Raw genomic sequence first — 17,854 nt, 5'->3', positions numbered from 1 at the left:
TTGTGTATACAAGCAGTGATCCTTGTTTCCAGCGACACTTTTTTGCCCTTTATCAAGTTGTATCTTCGCATTTGTATATTCCATTCTATCTTTGCATTTCTAATGTATATTTTGCAGAACTCCTGCTTTTTATATGTACTCACTGTTGCGACTATAATCTCGGTGTAATTACAATACACGACCAGTAACAGCTGCTCCTGCGAAACATATTGCAACAAAGGACAGCGTCATTGAAGTTTTTCCCTGGCCGTTGCATATGTACAAAAATGTAAACAAGGTTCTTGATTGACAAAGATTCATCAAAATATTTGTCCTCAACTTGTTCATTTCATGGCCTTTACGTTTTTCATATCAGCTGCATGCACTGCTTTGCTTGTTTCGAACTGATATAGTTCTAAAGTTCATGTGATATTTTTTTTACTTATTAAATAGACAAAAAAAAGTGGAAGCATTGATATCAGTTATTTCTGCCACAATTTTTGGGACAAATATATCTTTTAATGAAAAAATACACATTTTACTTGATAGTGCGTAGCGTTCAATAATTCGTTTGCAGCATCTAATATATGTACAATGGCAATGGCAATGTAGTTATTAGGCATGTATTTGATCCCTCGACAAATGCTATAAGGAGGAGGCCGCGCTGCAACGTGAGCCCCCCCGAACAAAATTTCTGGCTACGCCACTGCACTGTAGTGAAAGTAATCACAAACGGGCACTATTGGGTGACTACAAGCTAACACTGAGTCAGAAAGGCACTATAGCTCTATCATGTGCATACATTGTTTTAAAGCAATTTTGGGGGGAAAAAATATATAATATATATATATATATATATATATATATATATATATATATATATATATATATGTATGTATAAGAGCTACAGAAGTGGAACCTCAATGCCACCATTAACAGCAAAAGCTGTTTCTCTGCCATGCTTCAAGCTGAACATAATGTTGCCTGCAACTAGGTAATCATAGCGATAATCCATGGCAACTATCCATATAGAAGTCACAAATAGTCTAGCAGGGAAAACACCTACTGCTTTAAACGTTGGCACTGAGGTTTTGCTATGAAGGCCCTTTATGTCAAAGATGCTATTCAATGACAATGCCAAAGATGCTATTCAGATTAAAATGCATTTATATAAACGCATTTTATGCAAATAGCGTCTTTAGCATTGTCAGACCAGTTTTCTGTCTGGTTATCTAACCATTTTCATGGGCCGACCCTGACGATAGTGCAGCCTGAAAATGGCGGCCTATTCTCAGTTTTTTGATGCAAATAACATTCCTGGAATTGTCAGATCTCTTTTCCTACCACTTATCTAACCGTTTTTGTGGGCTAATTCGAAAGATAGAAAGTGCAGTCTAAAAGTGCAGGCCGATTTTGAAGATAGTACATTATAAAAATGGGGGCCGATCCCAAAGGTAGTGCAGTCTGAAAATGTGAGCCCAACTTTATTCGTGATGCTCTTAAGTGAATAAAAGTCGTTTTCTCCCAAAATTTCTCCCAATTCATTTTCGGCTAAAAAAGGTACTATGCGCATACTTGTCATTGTAGACGAGATCTGCCTGAATTTTCTACGTGCCCATTTGTAGTATCAAGGGAAGTAAAAGACAGAAAAAGAAAGTATAAGGAGGAACACTTATGAATGCAATTCCACACTACTATGTATCCAATCAATAAATATAGTGTAATTCCTGAACTATGTACGAGCCAAAGTTGTGCTGACATCATATGAAGTGGCGAAAGCGGAAATATTGTGTGTAATTTTTACACATTTAATCTGTTCACAATAGTACACAGTGGGTTCGCCATTACTTATGTTCATGGCAGTGACACTACCTCTTCATGGCATCACAAGTTCACCTGTAATATCTATTTCTTGTTTTGGAATTGTCAAGCAGTACCCTTAGGAACATACGGTTCTTGCAGATCTCGTGTGCCCAGTCTCCGCCGCCAGTTCCCAAGATGCTCAGCCTGAGGACGCAGCACCTGGCTCTGCAGTGTCTTCGACTTCGATCCGAAGACCGCCCGCCAGCCACTGACCTTCTGGCTCACCCTGCATTCAAGGAAGCCGGTCTCCACTCAGTCCAGGAGTCGTGAGGGCCCTGCACGACTGCTACGGTTGACAAGGTCATAGCAGCAGCAGTGGTAGTTTAAATCTGGACACACCTTACCACAGTGACAGCTCCCCCGAGTGACTGCGTCTTTGGTCGTCTGCAAAACTGTGCCACATGTTCTCTTCCCGATTGTGCGAAATGTCTTTGCTAACTTTGAGTCCCAACCACCCTGCTCTGTTCTTTCTTCTCTCCTATCTGGTTGTGCTGTTTAAAGCAATGGCTTCGCATACTTTGTCACGTAGGTCTGTCACCTACATCCTGAGCTGGTTTTTGTCATGCCAAGGCATGCATGGATTCTACACAGTGTCATGGTCGTCTGAGGAAACTGTCGAGCCCTTTTGTGGTCACATATAGCATTCTGTGTCTATGTGCTGCCTATTGTGCATGTTTTCGCAGTACAGTCACTCGGGGTCGTTTGCATTCACTTGTGGGCTTTTTTTCCCAGTGAGGCAGCAGCATGTTGAGGTTTACATTCTGAACATGTGGACCTATAACGAGGTAGCAACGGAAACAGGACTTCTACTAGCGATGGATCACTTTCTGTTGCATGACAATCAGTGTCTTGCCTGTTGACTGAACCACTGATAATGGACATGGCAATAGAAACTTATGTTCATACTATTCTGCCTGCATCAGAACAGTTTTGTGTATCACGCGGCACTTGACTGGATTAACAAAATGGGCACCAGAAACACCGTGACAATGGTAACTGTGTCACTGCAGAAGGATGTTGGCGTGAAATTTAACAAGAATACAAGTATCAGTGAAAGTGATCAATCGGGAGTAAATACAACCTATCCCTGTTGCGAGCATGGCTTGTATATGCTTAGCACATTTTTCTTCAGCATGCTACAAGCACCTCGACACAACATGTATGCTTGTCTCTCTTTTTTTAGTTTTTTTTTTTCTCTACCTCAGTGTGACACACTCCTTGCTCTTTCTCTCTCTCTATGTTCCTCTGTCTCCTTTTGTTCTTTAATCTTTGCGTACACAGTCTAAAGCATGGCAGGACTGATTGCTTCAGTGATACAACCGTTAAATACACAATGCAATGTTGTCGTGCGTTTGTGCCTTTTAGATACTGAACCAACAGAAAAGAAACCGAGTTCTAAAGAAGTTCCTCAAGGTGACATACATGCCAACAGTCTCTTTCAACAAACAAACAAAAGAAAATTCTGGCTTTGAAGATGGAATTTAACCAATGCTAGAAGTTAGAGAAAGAAAATGATCCTGTTTGCACCTTGAAAAAAAAGTGCTTTCAGTCCTGCCTATGACCTACATGTTATATATCAAAGTGTGTGCCAAAAAAGTATATAAGCAAGAGAAAAGGAAAAACAACAAAAAAAGAGAAGTGTACTTAATGTGACGTGTCTTGTCATGCATCCTAGTTTTTTCGTGTGTTCAGTTTTTCTGTTGGTGCTGCCACTGCCTCAGTTCTGCGCTGTGGTATTGACATGGTACCAGCATAGATTTTTTAATTCTTTGTCACTGCTGGAAACAGTGTTTTGTATCCTTTGGGTATGACATGACAAGTGAATGATGCAGTCTGGTTTACTTGCACAAATGGCAGTACTTGGCTGCCTTGCAGAGTGGGTCACTGGTTTGTGACACTTGGTGAAGACAAAAGCTTGTTTTTTCATCGGTTGGAAGCTGTATTCTCTTTCTCGGTTTATGTTAGTTCATGCATTGCCTCAGCACAGTCTCTTTACTGCTGTAATGTAACGGTTCAATTACGAACACAATGTGAAAAGTCACAAATGAAATTGAAAAAAAGACAGGGAAATGCTGAAAGAAAATGAAGACAGTCATTACTTGGTTAATTTACATCAAGGTTGACACATGTTTATACCAAATGTTGTATGCATAAGGTAAACAGGTATAAACAATTAATCTAGGTAGACTGCTGGCTGATTCAAGTGCCCTATGTCGCAAAGAAAGATAATTTCGCTGTAGACTATTTAAGACCATTCTTGAATGCTGTGTTCGCCAGTTTTGTCTAGAATAAGCCTCAACCACATGTCACCTGTGGTTACCCTAGACAAAAAAAAAAAAAAACCTTTCCCAGCAACTGAGCAGCAATGCTATCTCTCAGTGTAACAGAGAAATAATGCATTTCATTGTAACAGTGGCAGATGGCACCACCGTTCTTTTCAATGATGGAAGCACAGCATCCAAACACGGTATTAGTCAAAATGCATTATGAAATGCCACTTCTGCATGAAGTTTGAGTGCAAACAAGCCTGTGGTTTACCTGGAAAGAGCCTTATGTGGCATATGTGGCTGACTTTATTATGCAGCACACTGTATATGTGCCCGTGAAAATAGGAATCAAGGGAAGCAGAACTGCACTTTTGTGCACATCCTGCTTGCTAGTTTTCAGCTGTCACACAACTGTTCTAAACAATGAGTTGATGCTGCCTGACCTGGCTCGCAAAGCTCCCACGTTTTATTTTGGGTGGCCTTTCTGCTACTGCACCTAATGCAACCATTCCAGCTCTACAAACCCTAGCTTCTATTGTTTCACAGGGCCAGGCTTGCGAGAACTTGCTGTATTCAGTGCGTTACAAGAAAGCTGTCTTCCTTGCAAGACCATATGTTTTCAGTTGATAACGTCGAGGTTCCCTACAACCCTAAAGCCGACTGGAATTAAATTTTGGGCCACGTAAAAAGCATATATTCAAATAGTGCAGCTATAGAGGTGCCTGCATGCAAAATTTTACGTTTGAACTATGAATTGATGTGTCATGAAAAACTTACAACAGTAGACATCTTTAATGCCAAAACTGAAAAAAGAACTGCTATTACCGCTCATCGAAAGTAACGTGCGACTCGAAACGTGTCGCTCGTTGGCATGATGTTGGAAGTTCAGGCGCCGCTCGAGGCTGCCCGCTATGCGTTAGAAAATCTCAGAGGCGACTTGCTGGGACTTGCTTCCTATCCACTAGCCACCAGGTGCACGAGTCGTCTGCATAGGTGTTATTTAAAGGCCGCTAATAGGAAAATTAGATTATTACCAGCCCTGCAGCTTTACCAAGTTTGCTTCAGTAATAATACTACTCATTTATTACCAATTTAGCCTAAGTGAAATTTCATTGCAGTTGGCCTTTAAAGTGTTCAAGTCAGCAGTACAGCAGACTGTGCTGGGTCAGTATACAGACACTACTATCTTGGGCACATCTGTTGCTTTATTTTATTTGTTCTTGTTCCCCTTTGACATGTGCAATTTACGTTGGGACTGCAGTCAGCATGCAGTTTCTAAGTGGTGCACCCACAGCAATTGGACACAGCTTGTACACTTCGCCAGAGGCACAACTGTTTTTGGTACTGGCAGGGATGTCGTTAACATTGTTGCCCAGTATGAATTTTGGTATGTCACGCATTTGACATTTATTTTTGTTTTTGTTTTCATTCTTTTTCCGACGCGTTTTCTTTTGCTGTCATGTCACGACTTGTGTGACAATGTAGTCGTCACATCACTTCTGTAATGTGACGCTTGCAGACAGTGGCAGCTTTCTTTTTTTTTTTTCCCCTCCCCAATCGCGGGGATAACCTCTATCACCTACTTGAAGAGCATAACAGCTGATGTTGGAGTTACTGAAGTTTTTGAAAAAAGCTCCCATCAGAAAGCTCTTCTTTGTCGGCAAATTTTGTCAAACCGTGCTGGTCACTTCCATCATTTCAAAGCTGAGGTTGTTGCATGCATTGCATGTATATTTATAGCTGAGAAAGCATGGATGCCTGAAACAAAAACATTTGCAGGTGATCCATACAAAAAAAGAAAAAAAAAACAGGATGTTGCACAGGTGTTGCTTGTTCAGGAAATTGAACTTATTATTTTTTACTTCATTTTTGCTGGTCATATGCAAATTTTCTGAAACATTGTCACCATACGTTGCTGTGTCACCAGCTCTCACTTCCATATCATTCAAAGCTTTTTTTTTTTTCTCACCATCAAAGAAACCAGCATGGTTTTTGTCATGGGCTATGCCAACCAATTTGTGTGTCGTCATTCATCCTATTTATTTATTTTGCTCATGAGTGGTCCTTTGGAAAAAAAAACTTTGCCACGTGTAGAAGGTCATTATCGTAGGTGCTCACGCACCGGTCTAGAACATTGTTCATGCACTAGTACCACCAGGGTTGGCACAGAATAGCACAACACGACAGAAACACAACAGGGCACGCCAACAGCCTGCGACGAACACAACACATCAAAACGACAGGGTTTGCCAGTGGCTTATGCCTAGCACTCCCACCTGTGAATCTCGGGACTGTCCTCAGTCGATCACTTCTGGGGATTGGCTTAATGAACAGAGGCACATTTTTCACATGGCAGAGCTGTCAAATGCATTAAATGGATGGGTTACGCAAATATTTGGCAGGCGGTATAAACAGATGCTTGCCATTACAACAAAGTACACTGCTCTAGACGTTTCATCATTTGAAGGCGAAAGTCTCACCAAAGGTGGTCGACTGAGGTTGTGGTCCCCATTCACTGGACATTCCTTAAGGATGAGGTGGCACAGGTGAATCGCCAAAGAGTAATTAAAATGACTCTGTTGGCCAAAATTTTTGGTTGTGGATTAGAAAATCTTTTCACGTGGCTTTTGGCTGAGCCCGAGGGACCATTTTTTACTTGGGACCAGAAGGTTAAAAAAAAAAGAAAAACTTCCTTCAAAGTGACTCCATGATGCAGCACTTGCGTATTCTTTGTTCATTATCTCCGGTTTATTGAAATCACCCAGTGCTTTGTTATAAGCTGTTAGTTATTTAAACAATTGACCTTTGGGTAATCAGGTATTTTGCCCTTTTCTTTTTCCTCTGTTCATGTCTTTATTTAATAAGATTTATCGAAATTGGGTAGTCATCGTGGCACGAGGCACTTTTTGTCATACAATGTTTTCTGGACATATCGGTTCATTCTTTTTTGATCTTGTGCCTCATTGGACTCATCGTTTGGTACAGAATTTGGTGTCATGTAGTGGTAGTAAAAATTGTGACTATCGCCCTGTGATCGCCTTTTTTTTTTGTGCCACCTTGGAAAACACCAGCACTGGCGTAGAAGACACGCACATAGCACATGGTGCTCAAGTCTCATATTTTTGCAAGGAGATGTAGACGAGTGTAAGGGTAAAAAATGGAGCACAGTATCATCTGTTAGCGCAGTTCTGTCACAAATAACGCCTTATTCTTAATGCCCGAGTGAAAACAGTTTCAGGAAAATTGCCTACAGAGTCCCTTACGTGTGGCACACATTTAGTTTGCGATATTATTTTCTGAAGAGAAAGTACAAGACGCAGGCGTGCATGATTTGTGGGTTTCACAGCATTGCCACCAGTTCTAATGTAGCATCACAACACTACTAACTAAAATTTTTCCTGCTTTTGCCAAGTTCTCAGCAGTGCATTAGGCACATGTCTTTAAGAGTGCCCACAATATTGCATTGTCGCCTCTAAGCACATTGCTTTTGCACTGTGACACCACATATTGTCTCAGTGAAACATACCACAATCTGCACATATTGTTTCTTCTCTCGTACAGTGTACGAACGAGAAAAGCAGATGATACAAATGGAAGGCGCCTAATGAATTGTGCTCCAATTCCTATCCTCGCTCACTACGTGCCTGCAGTGTGATACACAATATTTCTCCATGCGGGTTGGTTGTCATCTTCTCTTTTTTCTGGAATGACCACAAACCACGTGGGTCACTCTGGGAAGCAGAAAAAAGAAATATGCAAAAAAGTGCATTTATTTCGTTGTGGGTGCCACTAGTACGCCGTGGCTAACTTGTGGAAATGGTGAATTTCTTTCGTCCAAGCAGTGGTTTGTTATTTTTAAATCTCCTACGCCCCCCCACCCCCCAAGAGATTAGTACCTGAAAATCATTGACAGTGCCTTATGTCCTTCGTCTGCCATGAAGTGTGATCGTGAAGCAGTATTTTTGTATAACTCAATTGCATTTGTTGATCCTTTATGCCCCCTTTCTTTTTTTTTTCTTTTTTTTTATAATGCATGCACATATTGTAGCCTTTATACAAGTGTTGCATACTTTACACTGCTCTCACTATACCGAGGGGCCATAACGTGTTTGATACGTGTGTGCCAATTAAAAATATTTGAAAGCATTTCAAGAGAAGTCTCTTGTTTCTGCCTTTTACCATGACTGTGTGTAGTCTTGCCTGCAAATTGTACATGCAAACAAACACAAGGCGACTGACGTTGACCACCGTTAAGAGGAAGCTTTAGCTTGGGCCAACTCCGATGCCGGGCATTCAAATACAGTTAAACCTGGATATAACGAAATTGACAAATTCCCGGAAAACTTCGTTATAGAGAAGATTTCGTTATATGCAGGTTCGCCACGAAAATTCGAAAAAGAAACGCTTACCGTATTTACTTGATTGTAACGCGCCCTCGATTGTAACGCGCACCAGTTTTCCGTTTTCGTCGAAGCACTCATCCTTGGAATGTCACACCAGGTACTGGATGCGTGGACGCGAGTCGTTTCGCACAAGCGCGAGGCATCGGAAACGAAGAGCGAGCGTCACGATGGCGTCGTAGCGTCGTCATGGAGGAAAGAAACAAAACAGGAGAGGCCCTGGCCCCTGACGTCACGTTTTTGAAGCCGGAAGTGCAGCCATGTTGGTGTGCCATCTCCCTTTGCACCTCCAATCAGGGTTTCTGCAGCTCGCCGGAGCAGATGGGCGCGAACTTTGAACTTGCCTTGTTACGAGCCGCCGGAAGTGTGTGCTGTTGATGCACGTCAAAACAATGCCTACGAAACTTCTGTAGCAGTTTTAGAGAAGGAGACGCGCTCCTGTGTTTTTCCATGTCACGTTGAAGACGACAACGAAGACCCGCGCCGTGATTGCTTGAGTGTATCTGTTGCTGGCGGACACTCACACACCTCAAACACAACTTTCAAGCTTAAACACCACACTCCTAAGTCAGCTTTTCTCGCGAACGAAAGGTGCTGCGAAAAAGACACCAGTGGAAAAATCTTATCTCACTTTTCAGAGACCGAGAGCAGCAGCGAAAGCTTCAGGAGCGTGGTTGCTATGGCAACGTTGACATTTGGAGTACCCATCCCAGTGCTCCTTTGCGAATAACAGCACGTGACTTCCGCCACACCTTCTCCAATACGTCCGTGCAGGCCGGGGCCTCTCCTGGGTTTCTATCCTCCATGTAGCGTCATATAGTGTTAAGTAGAACCCCGCTGTTACGTTCCCGGGGGCTGCGTTTTCCCGGCTGTTACGTCGTTTTCGGCCGGTCCCGGCACAGCTCCCATAGAAACCAATGCATTGGTAACCCCGCTGTTGCGTCGCAACTATGGGACCGTTCCCGCACCATACGTTGCGAACTGCCACCCCGCTACAGTGCTAGTACACTGTAACCCCGCGCCGGCCCGAGCGGCCATTTTGACTTTTCATGTCGCTTGGCTTGGTGGCTTGACGATGGCATTGGCCGCCTAAAGTGCCGGGGGCGACAACCTATGACGTATTTTCGATTTCCGCCAGCAAAAGGATGGCCCTTGAGATCCGTATTTGCTATCTAAAGATGGTGTCTATGACGCATTATGGCCCTAAAATTGGTTTTGGCTCATAAATGTTCCGTATAAAGTCCAAGGGCGATAACGCAGTCGCCGCTCGCTGTATGCTGTATGTGCGAGTGAAAACGTGCGAGGGGAGCCGACGACCGCGTCTAAATCTCGCGCGCACAAGTTCACTATAGTTATGCTCGAGGCACCGGCGAGGGAGCGAAGGGGGAGGGATAGCGAGCGGCGTTGTACTGTGCTCTGGCCTCAACTGCGTACTGCGCGGCGGCGCGCGGGCCGTATCTTGAAAGCGATCTGCGTTGGAGTTGAGTCTAGGCAGTGTAGGTGCGTCGGCGGCTCGTAGCTTTGTGCGTGCTGTGTTCTCGGCGCTCAGTTTGCGTTGAAGCGATAGACAACAGCACGAAGGTCACTTCGCTCGCTTCTGCAGCGGCGCTTCCACACGCCGGCATCGTTTGACAGCCGCGCTCATCGAGTGTGATGTGTCACAGCGTCTGCCAGCGCGTCGGCAACATCAACTGGAAAAGGAGAGTGCCGGCTTGACGGGCTAGGCCAGCTGCAGCAAGCGGCAGGATCAAGTTTGAATGAAGGGAAGGGGAAGGGTGACGCCCGCGGCGGCAAGATCGCCGGGTCGAGGGATGCAGGCCCGCCTTGCACACGCTCGCTTCGCATTCCGTCGCGGCGGAGAAGGTGCTTCCGGTTGCGGCTCGCGCAAAAATAACAAAATTTGGGGGGAAATCTCTAGGTTGTCGGCGGGGAAAATTCGTTATTTCGAGGGGGTCTCCCGCTGCCACTTCGTTACGTAGAGGTCTCAAATACGTACATGTGCTTCTATAGAGTAACGGCGGGGAATAGAAAAACTCCGTTACATCCAGGAATTCGTTATATGGATGTTCGTTATAAGCAGGCTTAACTGTAGATGTAAAACGCAGAGATGCTTTTTATGAGACAACCCCTCGACCATTTAAATGAAAATTGTTGCACTTCAGTGAGAAAGTTAAATTATGGTGACCCGCTGTGGTTGCTTATTGGCTGTGGTGCTGGGCTGCTAAGCACAAGGTGGCGGGATCGAATCCCGGCCGTGGCAGCTGCATTTCGATCGGGGCGAAATGCTAGAACACCTGTGTACTTAGGTTTAGGTGCACGTACGTTAAAGAACCTCAGGTGGCCCAAATAATTCCGAAGTCCATCACTATGGCGTGCCTCATAATCAGATCATGGTTTTTACACATAAAACCCCACAATTTATTAGTTATCTATAATGGCTGTAGTAAGCAGAATTTTGATTTAGGGCAATAATATTTTGGCAAAAATTAGCAAAAATTGACAAGCGTAAAATTGACATTAATTTACAACTTAGATGAATTAGTCCTATTCACATATTCATGATATATTTCAGAGCACTGTATCAGATTTATTATAAGGTGCAGTTTACAGAAATGTCATCATTTTTCATTGCTGTGTTACAGAGTTGCAAACTTGATAACTTCGTTCTTAGAAATTTTGCGTTACTCAACAATTTTCGTTAAATATTGACGGGCTACACACAAAATCCCCGGCGAGGAAGCGTGCCGTCTTCCATCGCGCGTAAGGCACCACGGAGAAGGCAGGGGGAGGGGGGGGGGGATTACTCCGGCGGCTGCTGCGTATGGCGCGGCCGCGCGAGCCTTATCTTCAAAGCGATCGGCAATGGGGACACAGTGCGCCGAGTGCTAATAGCTTCGTGTGCGCGGTTTTCGCCGCTAAGTTCGCGCTGAAGCGAGAGGCAGCACGAAGGTCAATTCGCGCGCTGCTACTACCGCGCTTCCTCACTCCAGCGTTTTGACAGCGAGTTTCCGCGATCGTCGAGTGAGATGCAAGTGACACTACAGTCATGGACAACTGAGATACGAACAAGCTAGGGCTAGCTAGAGTGTGTTCTTTTGTTTTTTTTTTTTTTCGGCAATATGTGCAATATTATCATGATTACGGTTTCTACGCCTATTGTGGGGCTTATACCATCTTTAGCAACCGTATAAGTAGCGGTGTGAAATCGCGCTATCAAGTTAGTACTTGCGACAAATGTTCTGCTTTTAAATTTCTTGTTTTAATTTCATTTGTCTATGACTGTACATGCTTGTTAACTTAATATGCATATGTTTACAAGTTCATACAGCCGATAAAGGTATCTCAATCGATGCTTCGCCTTTCGGGCGAAACTGCGACTTTTTATTGAAGTCGAGAAATGCATTTCAAGTTAAACTATTTCAGAAGTACTTTGTCGTAAGAAGTGCTTCAATGCGTTCAGGAGAAGCAGATTCATTGGCCATCAAACATACCGTTCGCGGTGCTTACACTCCAATGATTTGCGCTGCAAAGGCTACGACGAAGTGGGGTTAATTCACCGTGGCGCGCAGTTCAAATTTGATTTTGGGTGTTGATTTTCACCCTTACGACGCGCCAAACGCGATTGTCCTCAGTGACCCACAGTGCGGTTTCAGTACCCTGTAGTGCGGTCAGCTGGTAGACTCGTTGGCACCCCGCGGCGTCCTCGTACGTAGCAGACCGCAGCTACGTAAAATGATGCAACTGCAGCGTTTGCGTTGTGCACGACACGGCTTGGAGTGCGCGCTCGCACTCATATGCTCTTGTCTGGCTGTGCTAAGTGGTGCGGACCGGCTTTATCCGGCACCAGCTTGACCGACGGACTGTAGCCACATCTATCTTGCGAATTTTGAAGTGCTATCAATGGCTTGTTACGAAGCGAAGTCTGTCAAGGCGTCTAACCAGGAGCGGCCAGGAGTGAGCGCGCGCTGGCAAGCGTGCGCGTGGTTCGAGGCTAGTTGAGTGTTTAAAACTATAGTCGAAATTAGCGAGGCCCGACGGCCACGACACCGATAAGCAGGGTGGCCAAAGTTCCTGCGCCGGACGGCCGCGGCCGAGCGTGAGCAGACGATAGTCGGCTTCTTCCTGAAGTACATTATCGAAATTCGAAAGAATATTTTCGCTTACTTTAGCCTGTTTATTAAACTTCGTCAAGAAATATACACAGTCAACAGTATGAAGAAGAGCACTGATTCAAACACCGTTCTTGATTGACAGCTATTCGCCAATAGCAGCCGTATTTTCTGGACGCTCTAATAAAACGTCCAGAAAAAGATTGAGGAGCGCTTCTGTTGAAAAGAGAGCGTTTGAGGAAAGGTGACTTCACGCTCCGCTTGTGAGCTCCACGCGCTGCGCACGACTGCAGAACTTGGCTGAAATGTTCACAGCAGCGTATGCTATCCGCGGACTGTGTTTTTTCACCAAGCCTGAGGGTGGTTCCAGACCCTTTAAACGGACATTAAGGGGCATTTTAAGTGAAGCTTGTTGAATTGCTTCTGGGGCACTGAAAATTCAATCATATCGCTATGATGATTATAATTTATTGGCATCCCCTTTAACGGGGCTGTGACAAATAGGCCTGCTTGAGTTATACTCAGGTATGCTATGCATGTTTTCATTCTAGCATTTTTGAATACATCTCGTTAATTTTCTTTCTCTTCCTCAAAATTTCTTAACCTTGTACCGTTATCTATGCCTGTAACGGATGCGGTCGTATCAATCTATTCCCCACTTTTTTCTACCAATACTCCGAACTTGCTTATCTCGACTGTGGACCGGTTGATGCTTTCGTCCTCTTTAAATCCAAGCGCTTCTGGAAGGTTTACGTTATCTTCGGGCGTTATCGGGCCCCGTTCGCATCGCATTTTTCTTTATGAGTAGGCTTCACTGCAACCCACAACGTGGGAAAGCCAGCTTACAAAGACCAAGCTTACACCGATCCCCTTAAAGTCGGCTTCACTTTTAAACACAAATGCATTGCTGGGAAGACATTTTTACAGGGGCTATATAAGCCGTTTTATATCAAAATGTGAAGGCCCTAGGACCTTTTTTTTTATTATTTTATTGTTTGCTGTTGCCCCGAGGTGCGCGCGTGTCCAAAATTTGGAGGACGCTTTAGCATTCAAAGATCCCTGAATGCTTGTCAGGCTTCCCGGCAACTTCAGCTTTCTTTTTCTCCACCGCCTCTGCGCACTGCTACCGTTTTGTGCTGCCTAAATTTATGCTGCCGAGGAGGCGAGCGCCATCCGGATGTGGTTTTCTCAAGTAACCTACCCGAGCGCGCCGCTGTTACGGTAGAAATGCTGGAAAATGGGTTAGTGTTTGAGCTTCCTCGTAACAGAATTATGCTTTCTCGTACGTTCAAATTACAATTCGACGCTATCATGTCTATAGGTTGTAGTTAAGTCTGACGGATTTTACTTTGAGAAATTCAATTTTTGTTCACTAACACCTTGCGCCACGCGGAGGGCCTGTGTGGTCGGAGTGGTTCGGGATGAATTTCTCCGCCACGAACGCCGATGCTTACGCTGGCGCCAACACCGACGCCGGACTTTCTGCGGCACGGGGCCCTTAACGCTATCGCGTTAACATAAGCCATAGCTAAACTTCGGAAACCTGTTGGAAGAAACGTAACTTGGTCCAATTGGTTGTTATTCACGTTTTACAGGGTCTGAGACTCGCCAAGGGTGTCGGCTGTGTTCCTAAGCGTGGGCCCTGTTTCAAACACTGCGAACACGAACAAGCGCCAGTCATTGGTCGCAGACGACCTTATCACAGGAACCAGCGAAACGAAAGACCAAGGTTCACCACGACTGTGAGTCGTGGTGAACCTTGGTCTTTCGTTTCGCTACGGAACTCTTTATATATATAGTATGACGCATAGTAAGGGTGGACCTTTATTGAGCCCGAGAGACACGGCGAAGGAGGGCGGCATCAACAACCGGCATGAACAGCCTTCGGCACAGTGCACGCTGATGAAGAAGGGCACATACATGATGATAATATACAGATCATGAAGAAGTGCACAATAAATGCCCACAATATATTTACCAAGAGGCACTGACATGGTAATTTTACAGTTTGCAGCCTCGTTCTATCAGCGCACAAGATGCGTATTTAGCGTCTGAAAAGACGGCAGACGTCACTGCTTATACGTATATTGTGGGTGTTACGAGTTTACGAGTCGCAACTCCGAGTTGCCTATGAAGGTCGAAAACAGTCAAGTATCTTACCTGCAGCAGTGAAGCAACGCCGCGCACAGGTACTTGCACCTTACATAGGGGCCCTACCACGCACAAACACTTCCCTTCTTCAGCCTATGACTCGCTGGAAAGGCTGTTAGTGTCTAAAAAATCTGATGCGGCTCACCCGGCAAGCCGGGCGTATTAGAATGCCTCGATGCGGGCATCAAGGCACCCAAGGGCGTATGCGCGCACATCGCAACTATTTCCGCGGTTTCGCCGCTGAAATCCTTAAAGGGACCCTGAAACGAGTTTGACGATGATCATTAATTGACGCATCTAAGCGCTCCACGGAAAGCGTGCAATTGCAGCACGCCAATAGGTTGAGTTTTCAGCCGCCCCTGACCAAGTGATGACGTCAGTCGGGCGAGCTATCCGATTGGCTGCCCAGGGCGCGTCATCGATAATATTTCCAACATTATGGTGAACAAAGTGTGTTCGTAATAGTTTAGATGTTATTTAATTTGTTTCTATGAAAAGAAAGTAACAGAAAGAGAATGCACAAGGACAACGTATCACTACACTCAAAGCACTTCCGGCACACAGCGAGTGTCGTCTGCATGTGTTACAACGTGCTCCGTGTTGACGAGAGCTGCGCGGTCAGTGTGGGACGCCAATAAGTGAGGCTCCGATGTGACATCAAGGAAATGAGCAAACTTAATTGGCTTGCCCAGCGAAGAATGTATCGAAAAAAAATGTATTGCAATTTTAGTGACAGATTTTTTTTGTGTGATTTCACTAACATTTTCCGTCGACGGCTGTTTTCGTCATTCTACAGAAAAAAAAATTGTTACCCAGGTCGCTCTTACTCCACTGATGATGTCTGCAGCTTTCAAGGAATACAAAAAAAATGAAATGCTGCGATGTGATTGTAACAGATCAATAAAGCATACAATGTAGATAACCACGCTACATGGATTATCAGGAGCGACACCCGGCCCAAATATACATGAAACATCCAAACATAAATGTAGTCCCCGGTCGGTTCCTTCGGAGACATGCCGTCAGTGGTGGCGACCACGGGGTGACGGGTGACACGGAGTAATTAGTCGATAATTAACATCACTAATTACCTTTACAATTTTAGTTTCAGCGGGCTCACCTTCATGGAGACATTGAAGCGAGCTCTCCGTATACAGGCAGCATCAACTTTTGGCTCTAGAAAAATGCTGTTACCCGCGGAATTGTGGCACGACAAAATTCGGCTATCAGAGCATTCAGAGTAATCGGCTATCAGAGTAATCGCAGCACAGCGAAAGAGCGAACGCGGAGCACAGCGCGAGATGAAAGACGGCGACAGCGAAGAGAGCGCGAGGAGGAAGGAGGAGGGTGCAACGGAACCATCCAACACCAGGCGGAAAGTGGAGGAGGGTAGGGCGGAAGCTTGAGAAGAAAGTTGTCGCAGTTTCACCTGAAAGGTGAAGCATCAATTGCGATAGCAAATTTGTAGAGAGATATACGGAGTAATGATATTAGCTTTATCAGCTGTATAAACTTGGACATGCAGCAGCACCGGCAACGCGCCGAACTGTTGTCGACGCCGTCGGCATTTTGCCCGCGTTCGCTCAAAATGCGTGCGGCGTTGGTGACTGTTGCCGGAGCCTCTGATATAAATAGGCACTTGGTGCCGCAGCTAAACGTCGCCTCCCTTCCCTCCCCCTTCCCCCCCTCCCCCACGGCCTCTCGCGCATCGGAAGAAGGCGCGTTTGCTCTACATATATGGTGATTGTAAAGGAGGAAAGAGACGCCTACTTCTGCAGCCCTTAAGGAAGCACGGCGCAGAACGCGCGTTTGTTCTCCGCCGTGCGTTCACTCCCCGTGAAAGAGCGCGTCCCTCGCGCCCTTTCACTCACACATACAGCGTTCGGCGGCGCGCGGCCACGATTTCATCTCCATTGACGTCATACGGAACCTCACGGCGACGGCGACGGCGACGGCGACGCCGACGGCAGAAATCTGCTTTTGAGTGTCCATATAATTGCTATCGCAATAAAAAATCGTACAACCGCTCAAGACGGGCTCTGCGGCAACGATGGCGCCAAAGTAGCGCGCGTAGTCTGTTCACCGATGACGCCACCGATATCACATATGGAAACGAAGCGCTGCATGAGCGGAGCTGTTGACACCTGCTGCTGTGAATCGTGCCCAAGCGTCACCCTCGCGCTGCCTCTCGCGATCTCCCGATTAGCGAGGCAGTCGCGCCACACTTCGCTCCGTTTGCAACGCGCCGCACTAGACACTAGATGGCCCGCGCCAGCCAATATACCGCGAAATGAAAACGCGTATAGAGGTGCGCTCAAATTTCGCATAAGGGAGTATCGTAATCGTCGGCGAATGTTTAGTGATGGCATTTAGAAATTAAGGGATAGTGAACAAGTCGCGGCCCGATTGAATAAATCTGAAAGGAGGCTATTTACTGCCTGACATACAGTATATATGGTGTTTTCTAAACGTTTGCGCAGACATGGAAGCAGCGCCGCATCGTATATGCAGTTTGATTTTTACAGTTCCAGGACTGTTTACGAATGACGGTGGAGGTCTCCACACGGCTCTGACCTTTATACGCCGTGCATTCGCCGCTCAGTTTCCGTTGAAGCGATAGACCGCACGTACCTTCGCCCGCTGCGGCGTATGGGCTCGCTGCCAGCGTTTTGACAGTCGTTGTCTGCAGTCATTCAGTGTGATCTATTCATGTTTGTTTGTGCGCGCTCACACCACGCTTGTTCATTCAGTTAGTAATAGTCGGGCCACATTTTCCAACGCACGGTACACATGCAATGCTGCCCGGATCGGCAGTGCAGCACTACAGGTGTGTCCCTTCGCACGCGCTGCCCACGGGAAGCGCTTCTCATCAACACCACCGTTTCACACGCGCCTTCTGGTGGTCATCGAGTCTCTCTTCAAGTTTGTCTACTTACGCCGCAGCACACCTGCTTACTTAATCAGCTCATGTTTACTACAATTCATATTGCTACCAAAGCCGCTCACCTTACTTCGTATGACATTGCTGTGTTGCTATCGCATTCATTGCTTCGCCCTTAGGGCGAAACTGTGACTTTTTTTCACC

At 45.6% G+C, this 17,854-nt stretch overlaps 1 protein-coding gene across 2 annotated transcripts in view; it reads left to right on the top strand.

Annotated features, from left to right (window-relative positions):
* The window catches only part of LOC119433809 (mitogen-activated protein kinase kinase kinase 1-like), a 117,784-nt gene extending 109,529 nt beyond the window's left edge, over window positions 1-8,255 (top strand). For both annotated transcript variants that reach the window (XM_037701067.2, XM_049658613.1), the window contains exon 22: window positions 1,942-8,255. In XM_037701067.2, coding sequence (XP_037556995.1) covers window positions 1,942-2,112 — 171 coding nt within the window. In that variant the 3' untranslated portion in view covers window positions 2,113-8,255. The remainder of the gene's footprint in view (window positions 1-1,941) is intronic.
* The last annotated feature ends 9,599 nt before the right edge of the window (window positions 8,256-17,854 follow it).

This window comes from Dermacentor silvarum, chromosome 11 (genome assembly GCF_013339745.2).
Source record: "Dermacentor silvarum isolate Dsil-2018 chromosome 11, BIME_Dsil_1.4, whole genome shotgun sequence".
In the NCBI taxonomy this organism is placed as follows: Eukaryota; Metazoa; Arthropoda; class Arachnida; order Ixodida; family Ixodidae; genus Dermacentor; species Dermacentor silvarum.
This window is presented reverse-complemented; position numbering and strand designations above follow the sequence as displayed.